General features: G+C 40.5%; 1 protein-coding gene across 1 annotated transcript in view; it reads left to right on the top strand.

Moving 5' to 3' along the window:
• The window catches only part of TRHDE (thyrotropin releasing hormone degrading enzyme), a 330,847-nt gene that overhangs the window by 218,450 nt on the left and 90,492 nt on the right, over nt 1-21,905 (top strand). Inside the window, 4 exon segments of the mRNA XM_030548722.1 lie at nt 6,921-6,986; nt 8,798-8,859; nt 8,861-8,910; nt 8,913-8,982. Coding sequence (XP_030404582.1) covers nt 6,921-6,986; nt 8,798-8,859; nt 8,861-8,910; nt 8,913-8,982 — 248 coding nt within the window.

The raw sequence follows: 21,905 nt of genomic DNA, 5'->3' as shown, positions 1-21,905 counted from the left end.
TGAAAAGGTGGAGATTTCAGCACCTTTTTCAGTGAATTTTAGAAACATACTTAGAAAGAATGGAAAAACTCTAAAATAAGCTTTTTCCCCCAAAGTGTGACTCTGCTCTTCTTTCTCTTAGCAGGTGCTATTGCATTAAGTCTTCACCGTAATGCTTTCTTAATCATGCCTCTTCTACAGTGCTAACAAAGGGTCAGGATCCCCCAGAAGAATTTGCCTATACAAAGAATACACCTCTGATAGTATCAATAATACAATAGAATTCAGAGTTACGAACAGCTCAGGAATGGAGGCTGTTCGTAACTCTGAAATGTTGTAATTCTGAACAAAACGTTTATGGTTGTTTTTCAAAAGTTTACAACTGAACATTGACTTAATACAGCTTTGAAACTTTACTATGCAGAAAAAAATGCTACGTTCCCTTTATATTTTTAGTAGTTTACATTTAACAGAGTACTGTACTGTATTCACTTTCTTTTCTTTTTTTTTTAATGTCTCTGCTGCTGCCTGATTGTGTACTTCCAGTTCCAAATAAAGTGTGTGGTTGACTGGTCAGTTTGTAACTCTGATGTCATATCTCTGAGGTTCTACTTTGCTTGTATCCCAGGGGCATGCTAGAAGTTTTAAGGTCATTTTTGTGTGATGATATTTCATGTTTGTTATTTGGATAATTATTTTGCTTTAGTGACAGGCCAGTAACTAAATATTGAATGCATTTAAAGTAGCAGCAAATTACAGTGTGTCAAGGATAACACCATTTTTGTTCCTTCTGGTAACTTGTTCATGAATATTAACATGTAATCTATGGATTGAATGTAATCTATGGATTTGATATGCTCAGCTGGTATTTTCCAACAAGACTCACTAGAAACAATATTCAGGTAGCCTCAAATAAAATGATACTAAAAGTGAAGTGATTGATCTGTTTAGATGATCTGAATGCTATTTATTCAGGTTTATTCATCATCATCCAGGGTTTATTTTTTTGTACAATATCTCACATATAAAAATATCTCAGACCCACTTGTATACTCTAGTTCCTGCACTCACTGATCTTTACCTCCTCTCTTTAAAATCTTAAGCTTTTGTGTAGTACCATTGTCAATGCTCCATCACTGATTCAGACACTTTCAGCTGTCACACTCTGTCAAACCCATGTACAGAGCCTGACCCTTGTCCAGACCTTTTACTTTGAGGTGACAGGTGGTGTCAAGAAACCTGAGTCACAACTTTAATGCTAACAGTCTCAAGGAGGCAAAAATGAGAAGATGGTGTTGCCACCAGAGTCAGCATTCCATTAGAATGTGTTGGATGGCCAGATGTGAAGTTTACTTATCATTCCTGGACTCCTGCAGAATGGTATTTATTGAGAGGCAGAGTTCTGGAGACTTTTTCTGCTTAAAGTCAGAGATTAAGCAGGTGTGACAATTGCATATCAGTCTACAAGTAATTGTGCAACAGGAGCAAATCCAAGGCTCAGGGTGGGGATGTGGGCCGGAGTATGAATCAAAGACATGGACAGAGGTGGGGGAGTGAGCATTGAATCAAGGACTATGGTGGCGAAATAAATGGACTGCATTCAGATTAATGTTACTGTACTGAAATCTATTCTGAAATCATTTATGACCATCTTGAATGTATGTTATTCTCCTTTCTAACTCCTCTTGTATGATAGATTTCCAGCTGTTCTTAGGAAACCAAGTAGATTAAGTAGAGTTACTCAACTTGTAGATAGTGTATCAGATTTTGATCTCAGTTATACCTGTGTAAATCTGGAGTAACTTCATTTATGTCAATAACTTGACAAATAAAACTAAGAGCAGAATTGACTTGTATCTCTGTTTCAGTTCCCAACTGTTCATCCGACTCTCTTTTGAAAGAAAGATACACATTATCTTTTTCCCCTTTTATATTATTTCCATCTCAGGTGTCTATCAGTCACCATCTTTTATTAGTTATAACTGTTATCATTTCTCGATGATGAGATTAGTTCAATTTTTCCTAACTGAAGGGGCTCAATGCCTTAGCAATACTGAGAAAGCAAGGATTGCGATAGGATAAAGCCCTTCTAGAATCATAGAATATTAGGGTTGGAAGAGACCTCAGGAGGTCATCTAGTCCAATCTCCCGCTCAAAGCAGGACCAACGCAACTAAATCATCCCAGACAAAACTGTGTCAATCCTGGTCTTAAAAACCTCTAAGGCTGGAGATTCCACCACCTCCCTAGGTAAGATATTCCAGTGCTTCATCACCCCCCTAGTGAAATAATGTTTCCTAATATCCAACCTAGACCTTGCCCACTGCAACTTGAGACTATTGCTTCTTGTTCTGTCATCTGCCACCACTGAGAACAGCCTAGCTCCATCCTCTTTGGAACCCCCCTTTAGGTAGTTGAAAACTGCTATCAAATCCCCCCTCATCCTTCTCTTCTGCAGACTAAATAACCCCAGTTCTCTCAGCCTCTCTTCCTAACTAATGTGCCCAGCCCCCTAATCATTTTCATTGCCCTCCACTGGACCCTCTCCAATTTGTCCACATCACTCTGTAGTAGAGGGACCAAAAACTGGATGCAGTAGTCCAGGTGTAGGCCTCACCCATGCCAAATAGAGGGGAATAATCACTTCCCTCGATCTGCTGGCAATGCTCCTACTAATATAGCCCAATATGCCGTTGGCCTTCTTAGCAACAGGGGCACATTGCTGACTCATATCCAGCTTCTCGTCCACAGTACTCTCCAAGTCCCTTTCTGCAGAACTGCCACTTAGCCAGTCATCCCAGCCTGTAGCAGTGCATGGGATTTTCTATCCTAAGTGCACGACTTTGCACTTGTCCTTGTTAAACTTCATCAGATTTCTTTTGGCCCAATCCTCCAATTTGGGCCAAATTGGAGGTCACTCAGGACCCTATCCCTACCCTCCAGCATATCTACCTCTCCCCTCATCTTAGTGTCATCTGCGAATTTGCTGAGGATGCAATTAATCCATCATCCAGATCATTAATAAAGATGTTGAACAAAACTGGCCCGAGGACCAACCCCTGGGGCACTCCGCTTGGTACTGGCTGCCAACTAGACATCGAGCCATTGATCAGTACCAGTTGAGCCCAACAATCTAGCCAGCTTTCTATCCACCTTATAGTCCATTCATCCAATCAATACTTTTATAACTTGCTGGAAAGAATACTGTGGGAGACCATATCAAAAGTTTTGCTAAAGTCAAGATATATCACATTCACTGCTTTCCCCATATCCTTTCTTTAATACTAGTAACCTGCTTTTTTAAAAACTAACACAATAAATGGCCTGTAAGTTTAATCAATAATGCTGTTACTACAAATATCTGTCAAAATCTTTTAGCACTTTTTACTGTGCTTTCTTCATCTTCTAATATTCAAGTCACTTGCCTCAATATTCAGATGATAATATAATATCCAAACCATTTAAGCCTTACAATTTTCTTTAGAGACTGAGTCTATTATTTGACAAAACATTAGAATTACAGTTTACTTCTTGTTTTGCAAGATCTTACCTGCTTGTGTGGTAATTGTTTCAGCTTGTTTCTTTAATATGATTTATCTTTGGTTTCTATTGGGTATTTGAACTATTACAATAATATTCTTTTGCCGAACAGGCCCGGCTGAAACAAAAACTTACATACTACCAGTAATGATTGATTATGTTTAGTTTTTAGTAACACAGATGTATCAGATTTCATTATTGTAATCCTTCAGTCCTGCAAGGAGTTGCTCCATCTTAAAAAGTTATAATGGGAAGATGTTGACGACAGACTAATTTCAGAAGAGAGTTAGAAGCAAAGCTCTGCAAAAAAAAAAAAAATCAGTGTCAGTTTTCTGCTTTTGTTTGGTATTTCATTTGTATGGCATGTTGGGCAAGGTCTTTGGTCGTCTTGAGTCTTCTTTGCACAGCTCCCATGGTGAAAAATCAGGATTAAAACCATCTAAACTGACTAGGGATGGATTTCCACTGTGTAGAGGAAACCTCCTGAGTATAAGGCTGACCCAAAGGCTTCTGTGTAACTCTCTCCTGCCACCTGGCACTGGGGGTGTGTCTGAGAGTTGTGGGCGTGGTTACGGTATCCCTATACCCCCAACAATCCCAGCATGTTGGGACATGTTTTTTAGGTGACAAACTATTTAACTTCAAGGACCAGCCTGGTGGCAGCAGGATAGTCATAGGAGTGTGTCTGTGTGAGAAAGTAGCTTACCGCCACTTTAGCACTTCCCCTTCGAACTGTGCTGAGTGCAGCTTAGATCTGTGCTGCCATATTTTGGCTATCATCTGTCCCTTGTTTTCTGTGATTTGTTTCTCTTTTTCTATTACTTGTTTCTCTTTGATTTCTGATTTGAATCTTTTTTCCTACAGTATAAGGGCCAGATTGTGGTTTACATACCCACATCGGAGAATAATGAATACCTTATACCCCCTGTGAGCAACCAAGACATTGGGTGTGGGTATGCAGGAGTAAGCAGATACTGGGTGCCTGTTTGATCTCTCCATAGAGCAGGTGGGTGGGGAGAGGACAGGGCCTTGGCCTGTATCTCACTACTCCGTAGCCAGTGCAGTTCAGCTGGATTGTAGGTTGTAATTACTTTTGGTCTAAGCCAGCATTCTTCCTCTCTCCCCTCACCTGAGTCAGGGGCAAGCAGGAAGGAAATGGTCACTCAAGGGTATATCTCTGAGGTGCAGTGTCTCCCAGGGCTGCTTCTGGAGTCGTACTGCTTATATACTAGCCCTTGCTTAGAGCTGTAATCAAAGCCTCAATCTAGCTCTAAAGCAATGAAAAAAAAATGTAAAATAGTATTGTATCAGGTTATATTGTACTTACATTTGTAGTCTCTTTCCTCTTCCTTTTTGCTTTTCTTCACCCAATTAAAAAAATTAATCAAAAGTAATAAATACTGAACTGGAAATGGAAAGGTCTGCCAAACCAATCGACCTGCATATTGTGAGGCAAAAGCCAGAGGAAGAGGTTGAAAGCATTTGCCTCTCTTTCCAATCTTTCTGAATATAAAATTCAAGCCAAATTTGATGTCTGGTCATAGACTGTTAAACAAAATTATTTGGCTCTGTTGAGTAAATTCTCAAACTGTTTCACTGCCTTATTGTATTACATACAAACCCTGTAAACAAATAACAGAAGAATTCATGGATACTGTATTGTCTAGCACCACTTAAAAATATGCATGTATATTTGTTGTTTATTTACCTATTCTGACTTTTTTGTATACCTGTTTTAGTCTTTTAATTTACAATGCAACCTGATTAGCTTTGGATGCTGTTAGATATTTACTGTCTCAAAAGACTCTATATTTTAGAAAAAATAGAAGCACAATATATTGGTGAAGCCTCTATAATGTTGTCTTTTTCCAATCGTTATTTTCATGACATTGTTAAGACTAGGCACTGCAGTTAACTGAGTCAGTGTTCTCATTTAGCTTTTCTAGCCGGTGATTAAATGGGAGTTGCTGTTGTTGTAATATGAGTTGGCTGACAAAGCTAAATCTGTCACAGGTGCTACAATTTGTACATCAGGAAATTTGCTTTCCAAACACTAATTATTCCCATAGTATCGTACTTCACACAAAGCACAGATAACACAGTCAGCAAAATTTTCTCAGTTTTATCATTGTGCTGTAAATTAGGGTTTGTCTCCTACCATTGTATAAAGTGCAGATGATGGAACTTCTAAAGCAGGAAACCCTTTGATTTTATAAGGTTTTTCTTGCTTTATTCTCCCAATCCAAGTGCAGAAGACTTCGATTGTTCCAATAATAATTTCTGAATTTCAAATCTATGATTGTCTATGTATTCTGTAGGGAGATAGTAAGGCATGAATCTGATAGGGTAGCCTAGAACTTAACAGATAAAAATGAAAACATTTTGTACCAGGAAGGTCCAAGCCTAACCCAGAGTTATATTTAAAAATTAATATGTGGAATTACCTTTATTTGGTAAGAGACTATAGGGTATACCTCTGACCTCAAGTACACATCATTTTTATATTTGGCAGCCTCTCCTATGCAGAGGCTTGGGACTGAAGAGCTGTTATGGGCTAGTCCTCATTCCTTTGGGAGGATGGCTCTTCCTACTTTTCATCCTTTTTGTTACTGAAGGGTAAACGTGGATAATGAGTCACTGCAACTGTGGCTGAAAAAACAGAAAACTTCAGTTTACTGCCGCATCAGGTATTCTCAGATTACATGCTCACAAAGACATATTCTTCCACTATAAGCACCCCTTTTATGTGATATGCACATTTTCTTTTGCTTCCCATGGTGTAAAAGCTTTTTAGGATAGCATGCTAGCGCCTGTGTTGACAATATTATCTATTTCTGCATTTAATCGTAAGGGAAAACACCTGTCCATGAGACCCCACTAGATATGAGGAAATGGCTCCAATGGGCTATTTCTTGGTTAAATATTTTATTAAAGATCTAGCTGTCATCAGAGTGTGTGGGTCCTTGACATTAGCCACAGAATGACCTGCTAAAATAAACAGTAGAGCTTTATTTTAGAAATTTGCCTCTTTCATTTCTATGAATTGCCTGGAAACGGATGCTGAGACTATACAAATGTTTAAAAAGTAAGTCGGAAATACTAATCTTGATGAATTACTTAGAAAAGGTAAAACTCTGAATTCTGTGAGAGAACTTACTAGGGAATTTGTTTGTTGGTTTGTTTTTCCATTGGAATTTATTTAATCTTCTATTTTTAATATTGTAAGCTGTCTCAAGAAAATGTTTATTGACTTCCTGAGGATGAGCATATTGTATATTGCTAGATTTCCAACAAATGAAAATATTTATGTAATTTAACTTATACTAGCAGTGATTCACAGCTGTAATTATTTGGCTTGTGTACAGTAACTTCTGATTTGTTTTTTTGTTTTATTTTTTGTAGGATTATTTGACAATTCACAAGTATGGCAATGCAGCCAGAAATGATCTCTGGAATACCCTGTCAGAGGTAAAGTGTAATATAGCCTAATACACTGAGAGAAAAGCAGGAAGCCTTAGTGGTGTTTTTATGCCAAGGTTGGAAGAGAATAGTGCATATTGAAATGCCTAAGTCCAAGAGCACATTTAAAGACTAATGCTAAGAAGTACTGTTTGGGTTCAGAAAACGGCAACCTAAAAAAGCATGTTTTCAGTTGTTTGTGTTATAGCACTGCCACCAAATAAAGGGAAGGCCTGCTCTCATTGACTTCAGTGGGAGCAGGATAAGCTCTGTAAGTAGGAAAGCGCAGGAAAATGCTGTGCTTTGGCATTTATATTGAATAGGCTTTTGATATGTAAATATTCATGACTTGTCTGAAAGACAGACATTGTAAAGGTTTAAAGCTGGGCATTGTATTTTCTGGTGTCAACTGCTATTATTTAATGTCCTTAGACTAGCTGCAGGTGGTTACAAGGATACTGAAAGCCACCCTTGCTTCTTCTGTACAGTTTCTTACTTTTTCTTTTCCTTTCCTTATGTTAAAGCCTTTGGGGCAAATTCTCAGTGATTTACACTCAAAAGTGCATTCTAGTCAAAGAACAGCAGAACTCATAGCAAATGTACAGGCACAGGATTGTGACTGCGTTCTTGGCCGTAAGCAACTACTGTCACATTGGATATGTCTAACCTGTTAATGATGGGACTTAAAATTCCATGTTCCCCTACCTATCAGCATATCTGTTGTCATCCTTTACATTCTCGAGATGTCTCACATGCAGACTGAGTTCCAAGGGGTTCTTCCTGGAGTTTGCCTGGATTCACTAAAGGTCACTCAGTTCCTGTTCCAGCATTGGCAGGAAGTTTGAGCCATTCCTTGATTGCAGAGAAAGCTGTCTCTGTCCATCCTTCACTTGCTTGCAGTCTTTCTTCCCATGAGGTGCGAACCTCCCATTTCTGTCAGGTTTACTGTATTCCAGCTGAAATCCCACCCAATTTAATTCCACCTATTTAAAACTGTATTTTTTCTAGAGTTTCTGTATTGAACTAGAATAGGGTATTCCTGTATTTGCTGCGAGATTTATACAGTTTGCAGGTTTGGGGAAGGTCTGCATGTGCACAGCTTAGCTTTGGGCTTTAGAACCCAGATTTTCCAGTGAGTGGTAATTTTGGATGCCTAGCGTGAGACACGTTAAAGGGGGTGATTTTCAGAGGACAGATGTTCAGCACTTTCTGACATCAGACCTTTCTAATGTGTCTAAAGATGGGCACCCAAAATCAATAATCCCAAGAAAAAATCTTCATCAGTGTATCCAACTCCTTTTTTAGCCTTTCTGATCATGGAAATCAATTGCATATGGCCATCCCCAGTCTTTGTGAATACTGGAAATGTGGGGAAGCAGGTCTGAAGCTCCACTCCTTTTAGATATGGGTGAGATTTTCAGAAGTGCCTGAATTACTTAGGGGTACAAATCCCAATGAAAATCATTGGAACTTGTGCTTCTAAGTCACTTAAGTACTTTTGAATATGCCAACCTGTCACTGTGTTTGCATTTTCTAGCTTGCCACATGAGTCTTTATCGCTTTCAGTTCTTAAAGCTGTTTTATTTTGATATGCAAGATCAAATGTCTAACTCTTGCCTAGTAAGAAGGCTTCTCCTCGATTGATTTTTTTTTTTACCTTTTATATCCTGTATTTATGCATGGAAAGCACCTGTGCGTATAGATGCTTAATTCCTATTTAAACAGCTAGACAATTAATGGTCCTCTAGTTTAAAAAGTAAATGGTATTATGTGTTAGTAGTATTGCATCAATATACTAAACCAAAACTTTTTTTTTGAAGGCTCTAAAAAAGATTGGAAAATTTGTAAATATCCAAGAGGTAATGGATCAATGGACGCTACAGGGGTTACCCTGTTATCACCATCATGAGAAATGAAACTGCAGACAATATCGTAGTATCTCCCAGGAGCACTTTATTTATGACATTGATGCTAAAACCACAGATTCTGACCTTAGAAACAACAGGTACATGTATTTCTCAATAAATATTCCTGCTAAAAGTTATAGCTGTTTAGCTGCTTCATGCCAGTATTTAAAGCAGAAGTCCCTGCCAAAGTCACTTAGCTTTGCCTAGAATCAATGGCATAATGGCCCTAACATTTTAATTTATTAAAGATTATTCTTGTAAAAAGGATTAGAATTATATTAGCATAAAATAACAAAGCTTTTAATATGCACATTTGCATCTATAGTGCTCTCTCTGGCTTTTTTCAATCTAGGGTACACATCTATTCCATTGCCTCTACTTTGGTTTTGTGGCACTCAGCGAAATGCACCAGCATGTGCCTAGATCCTTCTGATGTTGCATACTTGAGAGTGGCTTTCAAATATCAGCAGCAGGGTATTCTCTTATTTTGATTGAAAATTTTAATCAGCAGTCTTACAACATCTTACATCAGCTTGTACTGATGCTCCCGATAGTCTGGTCATGTGTTAAGGAAAAACTAGACAACTAAAGATGAACATCTCATATGGTAGCCCCTGAAAAAGGAGAAGCCTTTGGAAGTGCTTAAAACACAGATACTGGCTATTTAAAAAAAAATACAGAGCTCACTGTCAGCATATTAGGTAAGGGGAAGGCATAGTTGACTCTAAGGGCTTGTGTAGATAAACAGTTAGTGCATGGCAAACTGGGGAGTAAATCTATAGTGCACTAGCCTGCCACACCCTAATTGTCTGTGTGAACCCTGCTGCTATTTGCTAAAAGTTCCCTAGTGTGTTTTGATCTATTCCTCTATTAACTGGGAGTAGGTCATTGTGCACCAGGGATATTCAGTATGCAGTAGCAAGGTCCACAGGGAAGTGTGTGGCACACTAACATACTGTATGTTTACACTCCAGCTTGCCATGCACTAGTGGGTTGTCTAGACAAGCCCACTGTAACATTTATGCCTCCCCTGATCTTGGAGGCAAACTAGACCTCAGGACAAGTTAGAGCAGCCACATAGCTGCTGTAACTTATGATACCTAGAACAGTCCCTTAGGGTTTAGCCTTTCAGCTGGGATTGGTGGAGCACTTAGCTCTGTGGCCCCACCCCTAGTGGCTTGCATCATACACACTTCCCAGAATGTCTCCTCCCTGTTTCAAGCTAGTTCCAAGACACTCCTTGTACTATTAGTGCCAAAGGGGGCTGAAGTTAGCTGACTATGCTGGCTTTATACCAGCCCAGGATTTCCAGACATTTCCTAGTTAAGGTATTTAAGGTTGCTTTTCTGGGGCCAGGACTGTCTGATCAAGTTGAAAGCAAACTCAAACTATCTGCTAGGGTTGATGTCTACAGGTCTGCCATTTAGTCTAAAAGCTGTCTTCACCTCTCTGGTTGAATGCACAAAGGTCACTCTCTGAATCTTGACTTGTCACAAGGAGGGCAATAGAAGTCATCAAAAGGTAAAACTAGGTGCAGATGTTCACTTGACATGTTTGGGTTTTATGGAACAATTTCCCTGTAAGAAAGCTTGTATTTAAAAAAAAAACACTATACTGTAAATTTATTCTCCATTGTTTCATGTGCCATGGCTGTTGTGGAACTCATACCTAAATATGGTACATGTCAATTGTTATTTCACTGGCTATAGTGTTAGCTCCCCAGTGGGAGCTAAATTTAAGCGTATGCTTAATACTTTGTTGACACAAACCCTATATTTGTTTAAGAACAAGAAGATGAAAAAGTATATCGTATGACGAAAGTGTCTGTGACTCATAGTACAGTATTACTCTTCCAAGAACAATTTGGGCTGGTCTATATTAACTCTGTAAGTCAGTCTAAGTTATGCTATTTCAGTTACGTAAATTAGGTTGACTTACAGTGGTATCTACACCACACTCTCCCGTCGACATAGCTACCACCTCTCGGGGAGATGGAGTGCAGATATTGATGGAGAGCACTCTCCCATCAATTAGCATGTCTTCACCAGACACACTAAATCAGCACAAGGAGCAATGGTCTCAAGTTGCAGTGATGGGAGGTGTTTAGGTTGGATATAGGAAACACTATTTTTTTTGTTGTTTCATAGGAGAGTGGTGAAGCACTGCGAATAGGTTTTTTTTTTTTTTTTTTTGCGGGTCCTAGCGAGTGGTGGAATCTCTCCTTTTAGAGGGTTTTAAGGTAAGCTTGACAAAGCCCTGGCTGGATGATTTAGTTGGGAATTGGTCCGCTTCAAGCAGGCGGGTTGGAGCTGGATGACCTCTGAGGTCCCTTCCATCCCTGCGTATTATAGGATTCTATGACACCACTGCATTGATAGTCGGTAGTGTAGGCATGGCCTTTACCTATATATCATATTATTTGTGTAGTGGTTTTGTGTCATGGAACACTGTATATATAATTATGTATGTATTTATACATGTATACGTGTGTGTGTGTGTGTGTGTGTGTGTGTGTGTACATCCGCAGATAATGTGATGAATTTTATTACTCAGGAAAACAGTATTTAGATAACTTAAAACAAGTATAGTACTGAAAGCATTGTGCAAACTTTCCCATTCATGTTTGTCAATGCATCTCAGTCTTAATTTCAGTAATTTCTACTCTGCTACTCCAGTCTATGAGCAAAGGCTGCCAGCCATAGTGATTTTGTGTGGATGTGGATATCTGAGGTTAAAATTAGACCATTAATACACTTACTTTCATTGTGACCTAAATTCAGATTTGAACTCAAATTGCTGAAGGCTAGTGCACTAACCCTCTTTACACCTCCTTGCCTCTCCCCTGAGAGAATAGGCTTTGTGGTGAGTAAGTACTTGATGTTGGATCCTTTTTTTTTATTTCTTCTCTCCACCCCTCTCCCTGCTCCAGGGTGAGTGTGGGGTGAGCTCAGCACACTCTCCTCCCCAAGAATTTCTGCAGCTGCTTATGAAGATAAAGGCAAGCCACACTTCCCCAGAGCTCTGGGAGGTTAAGATCTCTGGCTGGGGCCCAGCTCCAGGTCCGTTGACTCTCCTTTGCTTTAAAAAGACTTATTTTAGAATATGTCTGGCCAGATGTATTTTGATAAATAAAAGAGAGATCTGAAATATTTAAGAACCACAGTTTTGTAAAAATGTCTTTTCTGCTCTATGCCAAAGCACTTGTGTCATAATTAATTATTTAAGATGCAGTATAAAACAACACACTTAATTTTTTTCTCTAAAAACATATGCAGGACAATACAAAGCAACAAGCTGGTTTCCAGGGAACTCAATGGCAAGTGAATATTCTTGGTACCCCTGAAAGTGGTTTTCCTTGAGTACTGCCTAATCCAATACAGATGAGAATTTTTAAATTTTGTTGTCGATAAGAAGTAGAGTCTATATTTTGTTTTTCCTAGTCTAACACAAGACTCCACATACATACTATAATTAGAAGGGGGGGAAAGCTGTATTTTAGGGCCAGATATTCAACATATGACTTCTTTGTGTGCATACAATTTGATTTATGCAATTTTAAACACTATCACTGTGCATAAACACTACAGAATTCAAACAATCCTGTTTCAATGCACAATGAACATGGATTTTACTGGACACCTAGCCCCGGAAGATATTTATGTGGGAAATATTGAGAGAAAATAAGAAATTACAGACTCCTAGTCCGGGGGAATGCCACAGTATACAAGGCCCCAGTCAAAGTCCATTGAAGTCAATGGAAGTCTATTGATTTCAATGGGGGTTGGTCAGACCCATAATGATATGATAGATAAAGTTCTAATTTGAAGCTGTCCCAGGAAAAGTCCATAACTCTTACTTTATGGTGCACAGGGCAGATTCTGCCCTTGAATGAGTACACAAAACTTCCATTGACTCAGAGTCATGTCTGCATATCTGAGGACAGAACATGTCCTGGCATTACAGGACTGCACAAAATGAAGAGATACTCCATATGACAGGGTTCAGTGGGTTTTCCTCATGACAGAGAGAACCATAATTTCAAGACACTGAGAAGACATCACTACAGGAATGATTCACAGGTTTGACAAAAAAAAATATGAAAAATAATCTGCTGTCTAGAAAATGAGCTAATCAATTCCGATGAAATCTATAAACCATTTTGGTTCTATATTGAAGGGGAGGCACACACATGAAGCTCTCAGATATGGAGAGACTTTTTTTTCTTTTGAAAATACACAGAATTTGTCTCTTTAAAATAGAGAAATACAACTTTACATTTAAAAAATATATTTGCTACTTTCTAACTGAGATGAAGGGCCAGGAACTATTCAGCCACAGTTCATGTCCCAGTGGGAGTTCCTGGTGTCACTGCAAATGTGCAGTGTTTTCTGCAGCATGGCACAGTTTTGATAATTCATATTTATTGTTTCATCATACATTATGGGAAGGGGAAATGCTTCTTGGCACCTCAGAAGAATATAGAAGGCCCTAAACATAGTAAACCACCATGGTTCCACTGGCTGTGGGGAAGGATGCATGTCACACAAGGGGATTCTACACTCCATACGTGCTGCAAAGTTTGGCTCCATAGTGCCTCTCTCTGTGGGGACTCTAGGGGAAGGTTAGTGGCCCTGGCCTGGTTAGGGAGGCAACCAACAGACCCAGCCCTTTGCAGATTCACAGGTCCAACATCACGTATGCCCCATGTGAACTAGAGAGTCGCTCAGTAGCCACCTCCACTTCAAACTATATGGTTGATTGGGGGATTATTTTTCATTGAACCTCCTCTCGACTCCCTGCACAAACTCATTTATTCAAGATTTGCAAGAAAGGGGTAGCGCTTGCTCCTTTAGTAATGACAAGTGAAATAATAAATATCATTGCCATGTGTAGCCCATTTGTTATTTGTATGACACTTTGGGTGTATGTACACATCAATTACAGTTTTCCTTTACTAAATTGTTTTCCTGTTGTAGACAACAACTTCCCTACTTCCAGAATAAAGGTTAAACTCACCCACTTTCCCATCTCTCTTTTGAGAGGAGCTCAAAAGATTTTCTTTTCTTTTTATGTCTTTCACCTTTATAGTATATGGCATATTAAGCGCATGGTATAATTGGAATTGCACATAAGTTTCTTGTCACCGAAGGGCCTGATTCTGCCACTCTTGCTTACATTGATTACTACTGTGGGCATTCAGCATGAATAAGAATGGCAGAATTGAATTCTGAAGTAGTGGGATGTTATGTATTCTGTATGATATGCAAGAAATGAACAACATGGGATAAAAAAATCAAAAACTACTGCATATATGTACAATATCTAAAAATCTTTAAAAGTTTCTCTGTTGAGTAAAGGGCTCTATCCTGGCTTCTCCAGCTGAAATGAAAAACGGTGCAGGGAGCCCCTTCCCACTACTTGTACACTCATGTTCACTAAGGGACAAACATAATGTCAGTGGTTGTGCTCTTCCTGAGGCAATCTGCACACCAGCTGCTTGTCAGGAGCCAAGCACTGTGTGGAGTGCATGCTACATGTCTAACTAATAGATCAAGAGCTGCTTGTAATAGTGTTCCCAAACATCCTCTTAGACCCATGCAGGCAGAATGCCTTTGGCCACTGCCACTAACTTGCCCAGTGCACACTCTGCCCAATATATCGCTTTCCCTCTTAAAGGCACAGAAGTCTTCTCAGCATTTTGTATCACTTTTATCTGTAGAAGTTCTTTTTTACATGTTACATTATGGAATCAGAATATAAAATGCCCTTACAGTCTGCTAATGTGTGTTCCTGCATTGATGTCACTTTTCAGCATGATTGCTGCTGTGAGCAATGATGTCAGAAATGCCAGTTTTAATTTAACCTGTGATTTACAAATGCATTTCATGTTTTATACTTGGATTGCTTCCCACCATAGAAACTTTCAGCATACTCTGATGTGCAGTGTGGCTGCAACTGTTAATGTTGTAGTGTGCCAAATACTAAGAGGATAAAATTGATATATTGTGTTACAACTTTCTACACAGTGAGTGCAGTCCCTCACACTTAGAGAAGTTGGGTTGACAGTAAAATGTTCTGCTTTTTATTTTTAATATCGCTGTGGGCTATGTTGCTTTCCATGTGTTTTTCATGTACTAATTCTCAGGAATTATTGGGCACAACTAAGTTAATTAACCACATATTCCTGATTTTAAAAAAAATCATGGAGGGGAGCGATTAGTGTGCTTGTGTGCACAGAGATATGTTATAATTTCAAATGGGGTAAGTATGGAGTCAGGTGGGTAGTGTTCGTGGGATGGAGCAGAACAGTAAGGGAGGAGGAATTGGGAAGGATGAGTAGCTGTTTTGGGGAGTGGGAATAGGTCTTGGAAGCTGGGTGTAGAGCATTATAGATGTGGGAGCCAGATAGTGGGACTCAGTCAGGAGATGAATGGTAGGGCTGGCGCTGCAGTGGTTGTTGTCTGACTGGAGGTGCATGCTGCTCTCTGTTATCAAAGGGTGGTGGGTGGTTCAGTGGTCCAGAAAAGAATGGAAATCCTTTGATATATGACCGATCCCTTGAAGTTCGAGGATTTTTGTCTTCCATTGAATGTTAGAGAATTATCGCTGGTGGATCTGCAGGTGACTAATGAGATTGATCTGGGATCCATAGATCTTGTCGCTGTTGGGGCAAACTTGTCTCAGTGGAAGGGACAGATCATGTTGAATTGGGCTGTGGTGTGTTTTTTCCCTCCTTTCCCATTTTTCTGTTTACTGTTGTCCTTAGTTGCATCTCAGAATAATGGGATCCTTACCACTAGGTCCTTCTCCATTTGGTCAGTTGAGGGCTTGGGGTTTCCCATGAGTATATGTCAATATTGCACTTCTTCATATTGGCTTTAAGGGTGTCATTTTTTGCCCACTCTTGTCTTATTGACTATGGCACAGTTGTGAGAACATTACCCGCTTGGGAGTCAATTGTCTGACATTTGAAGAACATGACCAGCCCAGCAGAGTTGGTGATGTCTGAGCATAGCTTCAGTGTTGGCGTTTTGGCTTGGGACAGGAACACTGATGTTGTGCACTGGTCATCCCCCTTGATTCAGATGATTTTGCGGAGGCCACTGTTGATGGTATAATTCATGAACCTTTAAGTGTCTACTGTATGTGACCCATGTTGGCACCACACAGAACAGTAGGGATAACACAGACTGGTACACAAGAAGCTAGGTTGATTCTTGATGTCACAATATTTGAAGACACATTTCTCAGTCCAAAACTGCATAGGTGCATTGGAGGTGCATTGGAGGCAGTGGTGAATTTCCTTGTCAATGTTAGCTGTCTGCGACGATAGCTGCTGAAGTAAAGCCAAACATCTTATGTTTGAGGGGAGGGTCTCATGTTGCCCTGTAAAGCCATTTATTCTGGAGCTCGAAGTTGGGGCCCACTGTTTTTGTCACTGAGATTCGCCTTCCTCCCCATTGGAGATGGCTATCTGCTTCCATGCCTTGCTCAGTGTCTGGACCTCCCATTGTTCTAGCACAAAATCGTCATCTTCTGGTAACCACTTGAGATTTACACCTTTGTGGGCATCTGAGCTAGTGGGCTGCGAGGTTGATGTTCCTGGCTGACAGGAGGGGCCTTCCCTACCGTCTTCTGCCCCTTACCTTGGCCCATGAGCCCCCTCATTTCCAGGATCAGGCTGGTTTCCACTAGGTGGTCTCCGCTCCACCATTTCAGGACCTCTCGAAAATATTTCCAGTCCCATCCTAATAATACAAGGTAGACGAAGGTGGCTGCTGGCCCCACCCAGCAGGTGTGGTGCAGTGCCCTACCATCAGCTTCACTTCCATCACGGGGTAAAGTTGTACAGCCCTATGTGTGCTTTGGAGGTGGAGGGGAGCGCCCGACATGTTGGGAGACTCTACTGCTTTTTCTGGTATGATTATTTGGCTGCAACCAAAGTCTATCAGGCCTGTGACCTCCAATCCACTGACCCATACTGAGATAAGCACCTTGGCTTGGCTCCATCTGCGAGCCCTGGAGCAGCCTTCCATGCCTGTCCATAGCGTAAGAAGCATCCCTGCCTAAAATGTCCTTTCTGTCCACACTCTAAACAGTTCCCTCTCAGTTTGCAATTGGCTGTCCCTCATCTGGGGCTGTAAGGGTTCCTAGTGGGCATACCCCCCTTCTTGGGAGTGTGGCTCCCAAATGGGTGACCTGTAGAAGAGTGGCTGGCTTGGGAACCCTTGGCCTCCCCTCCTAGCCTGACCTCTGCTAGAGGTTCGTGTCCAGAGTTCAGGTGCCCTGGGCCTAGGTGTCAGAGAGATGGACTCTCAGCTGCCACATAATTCTCCATCAGGGTTATGGCCTCCAGCAATATCGCTGGTCTATGGTGCTTCACCCATTTTCTCCTGCCATCTGGGAGAACCTGGACAAACTGCTCCAGCACAATAGCTTCTGCTACTTGTACTCTGATCCACTTCTTGGGAACCAGCCAACCCAACACAGGTGTTGTGCCACCAGGCTGGGCTCCCAGCGGGTACATTTTCTTCCAGAATTGTTCATGGAATGTCTCGGGGTTGATATCCTTGTAGTCCAGAATGATTGCTTTTACCTTAATGTACTCTAGCATCTCTATGGGATCTAGACCCCTGCAGGCTACTTGGATGAGTCCTTTCAAATATGGGGCAATGAGGATGGCCCAATATTCCTGCAGCCAGCATGCTGCGGTGGCCACCCACTCAAAGGTGACCAAGTAGGCTGCTGGGTTGTCTCTGGGACCCATTTTCACAAGCCTGATGGACAGCCAAGTGGAGGGGACATCACCTGAGGGTTCTGTGCCATCACATTAGATGCCCCCTTGGGCCTCCAGAGTGTTGCTACCTGCTGGATTAGGCATTCCTTTTGCTTTTGATGCTTTGCCGCCAGCTCTTGGAGTAGTTCCTGCTGCTGTAGTTGGGCCACTTGCTGTTGCTGTGGGGCAGCTATCTGTTGCCATAGCTGACCCTGTTGCTGCTGTTGCTGAGCTACCTGCTGCTGTTGGCTCTCTATCGTCCATTTAAACAGCTTTTCTGTATCCATTATCTCCCTTGGGCTGCTTTTTTGGTAGATCTGTCTTTCTGTCAGGACTGGGTTGATGCCCTCATTCACCACCAATTGTAAGGGGAGTTGGTGTCTGAGCCCAGCAATATCACCTAGCTGCAAGAATCTGTGGCAGTATTGCCCAGAGGCAAGAGTCTGTGGCTGGTGGTCGAGGAAGCTGGGCCCTCCCTGCTCCACTAGATTCCAACCCACAGCCCTGTGACTGACGGGTCGGATAGGCGGCCTGGGGTGTGGATGCTACCAAGCCTGCTCCCTGGTCCGCTCCCTCCCGTGGCCTCTTCCCCCTCCAAAGCCACAACAAGCACTGGCTCTGAAATTATGGGGGGATTCTTTCTTGCAGTGATCTTCAGGCTTTTCTTTCACTTGCGGACCTCTGTTCCTGGTCTCCCTGGGGGTCTTCGGTGGACCTGCAGTAGGGTCAGGTCCAGAGGGTGTGGAGCTCCTTAGGCATCCCTGCAGCAGGCACCTGTGGGGCTACTCTCTTGATCTGTCCAATCTGATTGAGCTGGGCCGCACCCTTTTGAGCCCTGACCTCCATTGTGAGCATGCCCAGAAGCTACGGCTGGGCGGGGCCTTCTGATTCAGAGCTGCTGGTTAACACTTGATTCCCTGGTGTGGGACTTCTGCACCCCATCACAGGGACCAGGAAGTATTCAGATAATATGGAAGTTCAGATAATAGAGCAGAGACCCCTGACCAGACTCCCAATAAAATCCACATCCCCCATGCTATTGGATAATCAGGAATGTACTTCATGGAGATTATGTAAAGCTTAGATAATTAGGATCTTAAAATCTTGACAAAGATGAATAATATTACTATCTCCATTGAACAGGTCCAGGATCTGAAGCATAGAGAGTGTGAAAACTGACATTCTCAGCAGTGGCATTTGATTTTGGATGCCGCTGTTTCAGCAATCCCAATTTGGGACAGCGTGAACTTGATGTCCAGAGATACCAGGCAGCCATAGCTTCATTTGAGGTCATGTGGAGCTGTAGATGCACAATTCTACAATCAGCCTGGTGGTGTCTCGCATTGGAGGACCCAACACTGAGAACCCCAAATCAGTCACCATTCTTGAAAAATTTGAAAGCTGGTGACTTTCCCAGGTTCACACAATGAGTTGGCAGCAGAGTTGGGAACTCAGTCAAGTTCTCCCCCACAATCCATTGCGGTTAATTCTATTGCCTCCGTTTTACTACTAGTATGCTTGCATTTTGTGTGTTCATTTATAATCTCCAATCCTTTTCAAAATACTGTTAAACTTAAGTTCAGTAATTCCCTATGGGAGAGACTACCACAGATTTCCTACCTGCTGCCATTCTATTTAATTTGTCCCCTTATTCTTCTGTTGTTAGGCTAGATGAAAAAATTGACTGAGTTTTCATAGACCATTTAAGTTTTTGTGTACCTCTGTCATATCATCTCGTACTTCCTTTCTTTCAAATTTAAGAAATCAAAGATTTTAAATCTTTCTTATTTCTGAGTCCCTCCAATCTCTTGTCACTTTAGTTGTTCTTTTTAGATCTTTTGAAGTTCAGGAATGTCCTTTTTAAAGAAGGCAACCAACAGTGAAAGCAGTACATTAGGTGCAGATCACTGATTTACATGAGGCAATTGTATTAATTACAATGCTCTCATCAATGCAATCTAGAATCCTATGCCCCTGAATAGTGAGCAATCATATTCATTGAACTGTCTTTTATGATTAGGGATGACTGAATTTGTTTAACTAATTCTGAACCCATTCAAACTTTCAAGACTTTGAAAGCTGTGGCAATCTGCTAAAGGGACAGAGAGATATAGAGAGAAAAAAATCCAATGAAAATTAAAGACCAAAAAAAAATCTAAAATGATTAGGCTTGGCAGAATTCAATTTTTATTGTTTTATAATTTTGATGCATAATATTGATGTTTATTTGTAAACATTTTCCAGATTTTTGTCAATTTAATTTTTAAGGTATGCAAAATTGTGGGTTTTAACCATTTTCTTCAATTTATATCCATTTTAAATTTTCACAGTTGCATAAAATTGTGGAGAGAGGATCAGACAATTCAAGGGGATCATACAGTAATTATTTAATGACAGTAGTCATTGAGATTCAAAAAGTTAAAGCTTTCTAACCATTAAAACACAAATTGTCAACATCACATGTCAAAAATATTCAAAGTAAATATCCTTAAATCAAAGTCTAATACGTTTTCAAGCATCGTTTTTCTCTGTAAACTTTGCCTTTGTAAATTTGATTAGTATTCATGGAAATATTTTTTCACTGGTTAGTGTGTGTACGGGTGAAATTGACGCTTACCAACATTTACCAACAAAAATCTAATCTTTTCCAACTTAAAAATGACACTGGGAAAAAAAGGAACAGAGAGAAGAGAAATGGGAATGGAAAAATATCGTACATGTGTGAAATCCTGGTCTCGTTGAAGTCAATGGGGAAATAAATCTTGAAAAATGAGTTAAAATTGCTGGAAAAAAGATTAATTACTGTAAAGAAGTTGTTCAAGGGTTGTGCAAAAATATGAAACTCCAAGCACCTTGCCTCTTCTTTATAATGACCCTGAGATTTTTGTTATGTCAGCAAAGAAACTATTGCCCCTTTTTTGGCTTTTCTAAAGAAACCAGCCAACTATTCTGTTGGAAATCCAACATTACTATAGCATTACTATTCATCACAGATAAGAAATGTGAAACATAATGTTTGCAGATAGTTTGTAATCTCTGGATTTTTCCATAGAGGGATCTGTTAGTTATTTGGTATAAGTTAAGGCATAGCAAGTATTCATCACAAATATGATTTTTTCTGAGTGGAGATAAAAGTACAATAATGTAAGATATGTTATTATAGTGTAACGTTCAAGACAAATCTATATAATCCAAGCATAGCATAATTATCTAGCTTCTAGTATACATGCATCCCAACAGTTACTAAATTGTATTACTATATCAAACAAGTCTCTCTGAATTATTCTGCAAATTTAATGTAGATACTAATGTGCTTCTGTATTAGCGTTGAAGTGGGTGCCACCAAAAACAAAGCGGCAGTACATTCCCTTAATTGTAAATTTAACTACAACTTGAATTTAACTACTTCCAAGGAATAATGGCCTAGTGTACCAATAATGGGTTTATTGCATTAACACTCAATAGCATTCCCGTTTTTCAAACATCTCTTCAAGATATTCATGAATGTGCGACATTATGCACTATACAGTTCCATCACATGTTTCCCACATCCGTTCCAAGTCAGATTTATCTCCACCTCATCCTCACAGGTGATTCCTTTAAATTCCTCTCATATCGCTGAGGATCCCCACACATTTACTGATCTGCTATGAGATAACCATCTTTTTACCCAAGAGGACCTACGTGTTTGTCCTGCTTAAGCTTTTCAGCACTTATGTGTGAGTTGAATAGCTTGATAGCTATAACGCTCCATTTCCCCCAAATCTGAGCATGCTGCCTTAACAGCTGTCCTATACCTACAGGCATATGGTTGAGGGTGGAAGAACCAACTGGCTTGTTTTAAGCCATTCCAGACTAGTCACCTGGTCTTCAAGAACAGGATCCAATTTTTCATTTGAATTGGTAGCTGAGAGCAGTATTCCTTTCTACACCAGATACACATGTAAGACATAACAAATGAGGAAAATAAGAGAGATGCTTCCATCTCGTCTCACCCTATCAACCCTCAAAAAATTAGGAAAAATAGAGGAAGAAGGGAATTCACCAGGGTCCTACACACTATACAGGTGAAGGCAAACAGCCAGAAGACACAGTGTGTATCCTCAGAGAAGGTGTTGATGAGAAACCATGAGAGAAGAAACCACATATGACTGCTATGCATGGGCAGTAGTGGAAGAGCTGGCCCAGGTTTATAGCACAGTAAAGGGGGGAAAAAGCTGGAATGAGGAAGCAGCCAAGCATTTA

This window comes from Gopherus evgoodei, chromosome 1 (genome assembly GCF_007399415.2).
Source record: "Gopherus evgoodei ecotype Sinaloan lineage chromosome 1, rGopEvg1_v1.p, whole genome shotgun sequence".
Lineage (NCBI taxonomy): Eukaryota > Metazoa > Chordata > Testudines > Testudinidae > Gopherus > Gopherus evgoodei.
This window is presented reverse-complemented; position numbering and strand designations above follow the sequence as displayed.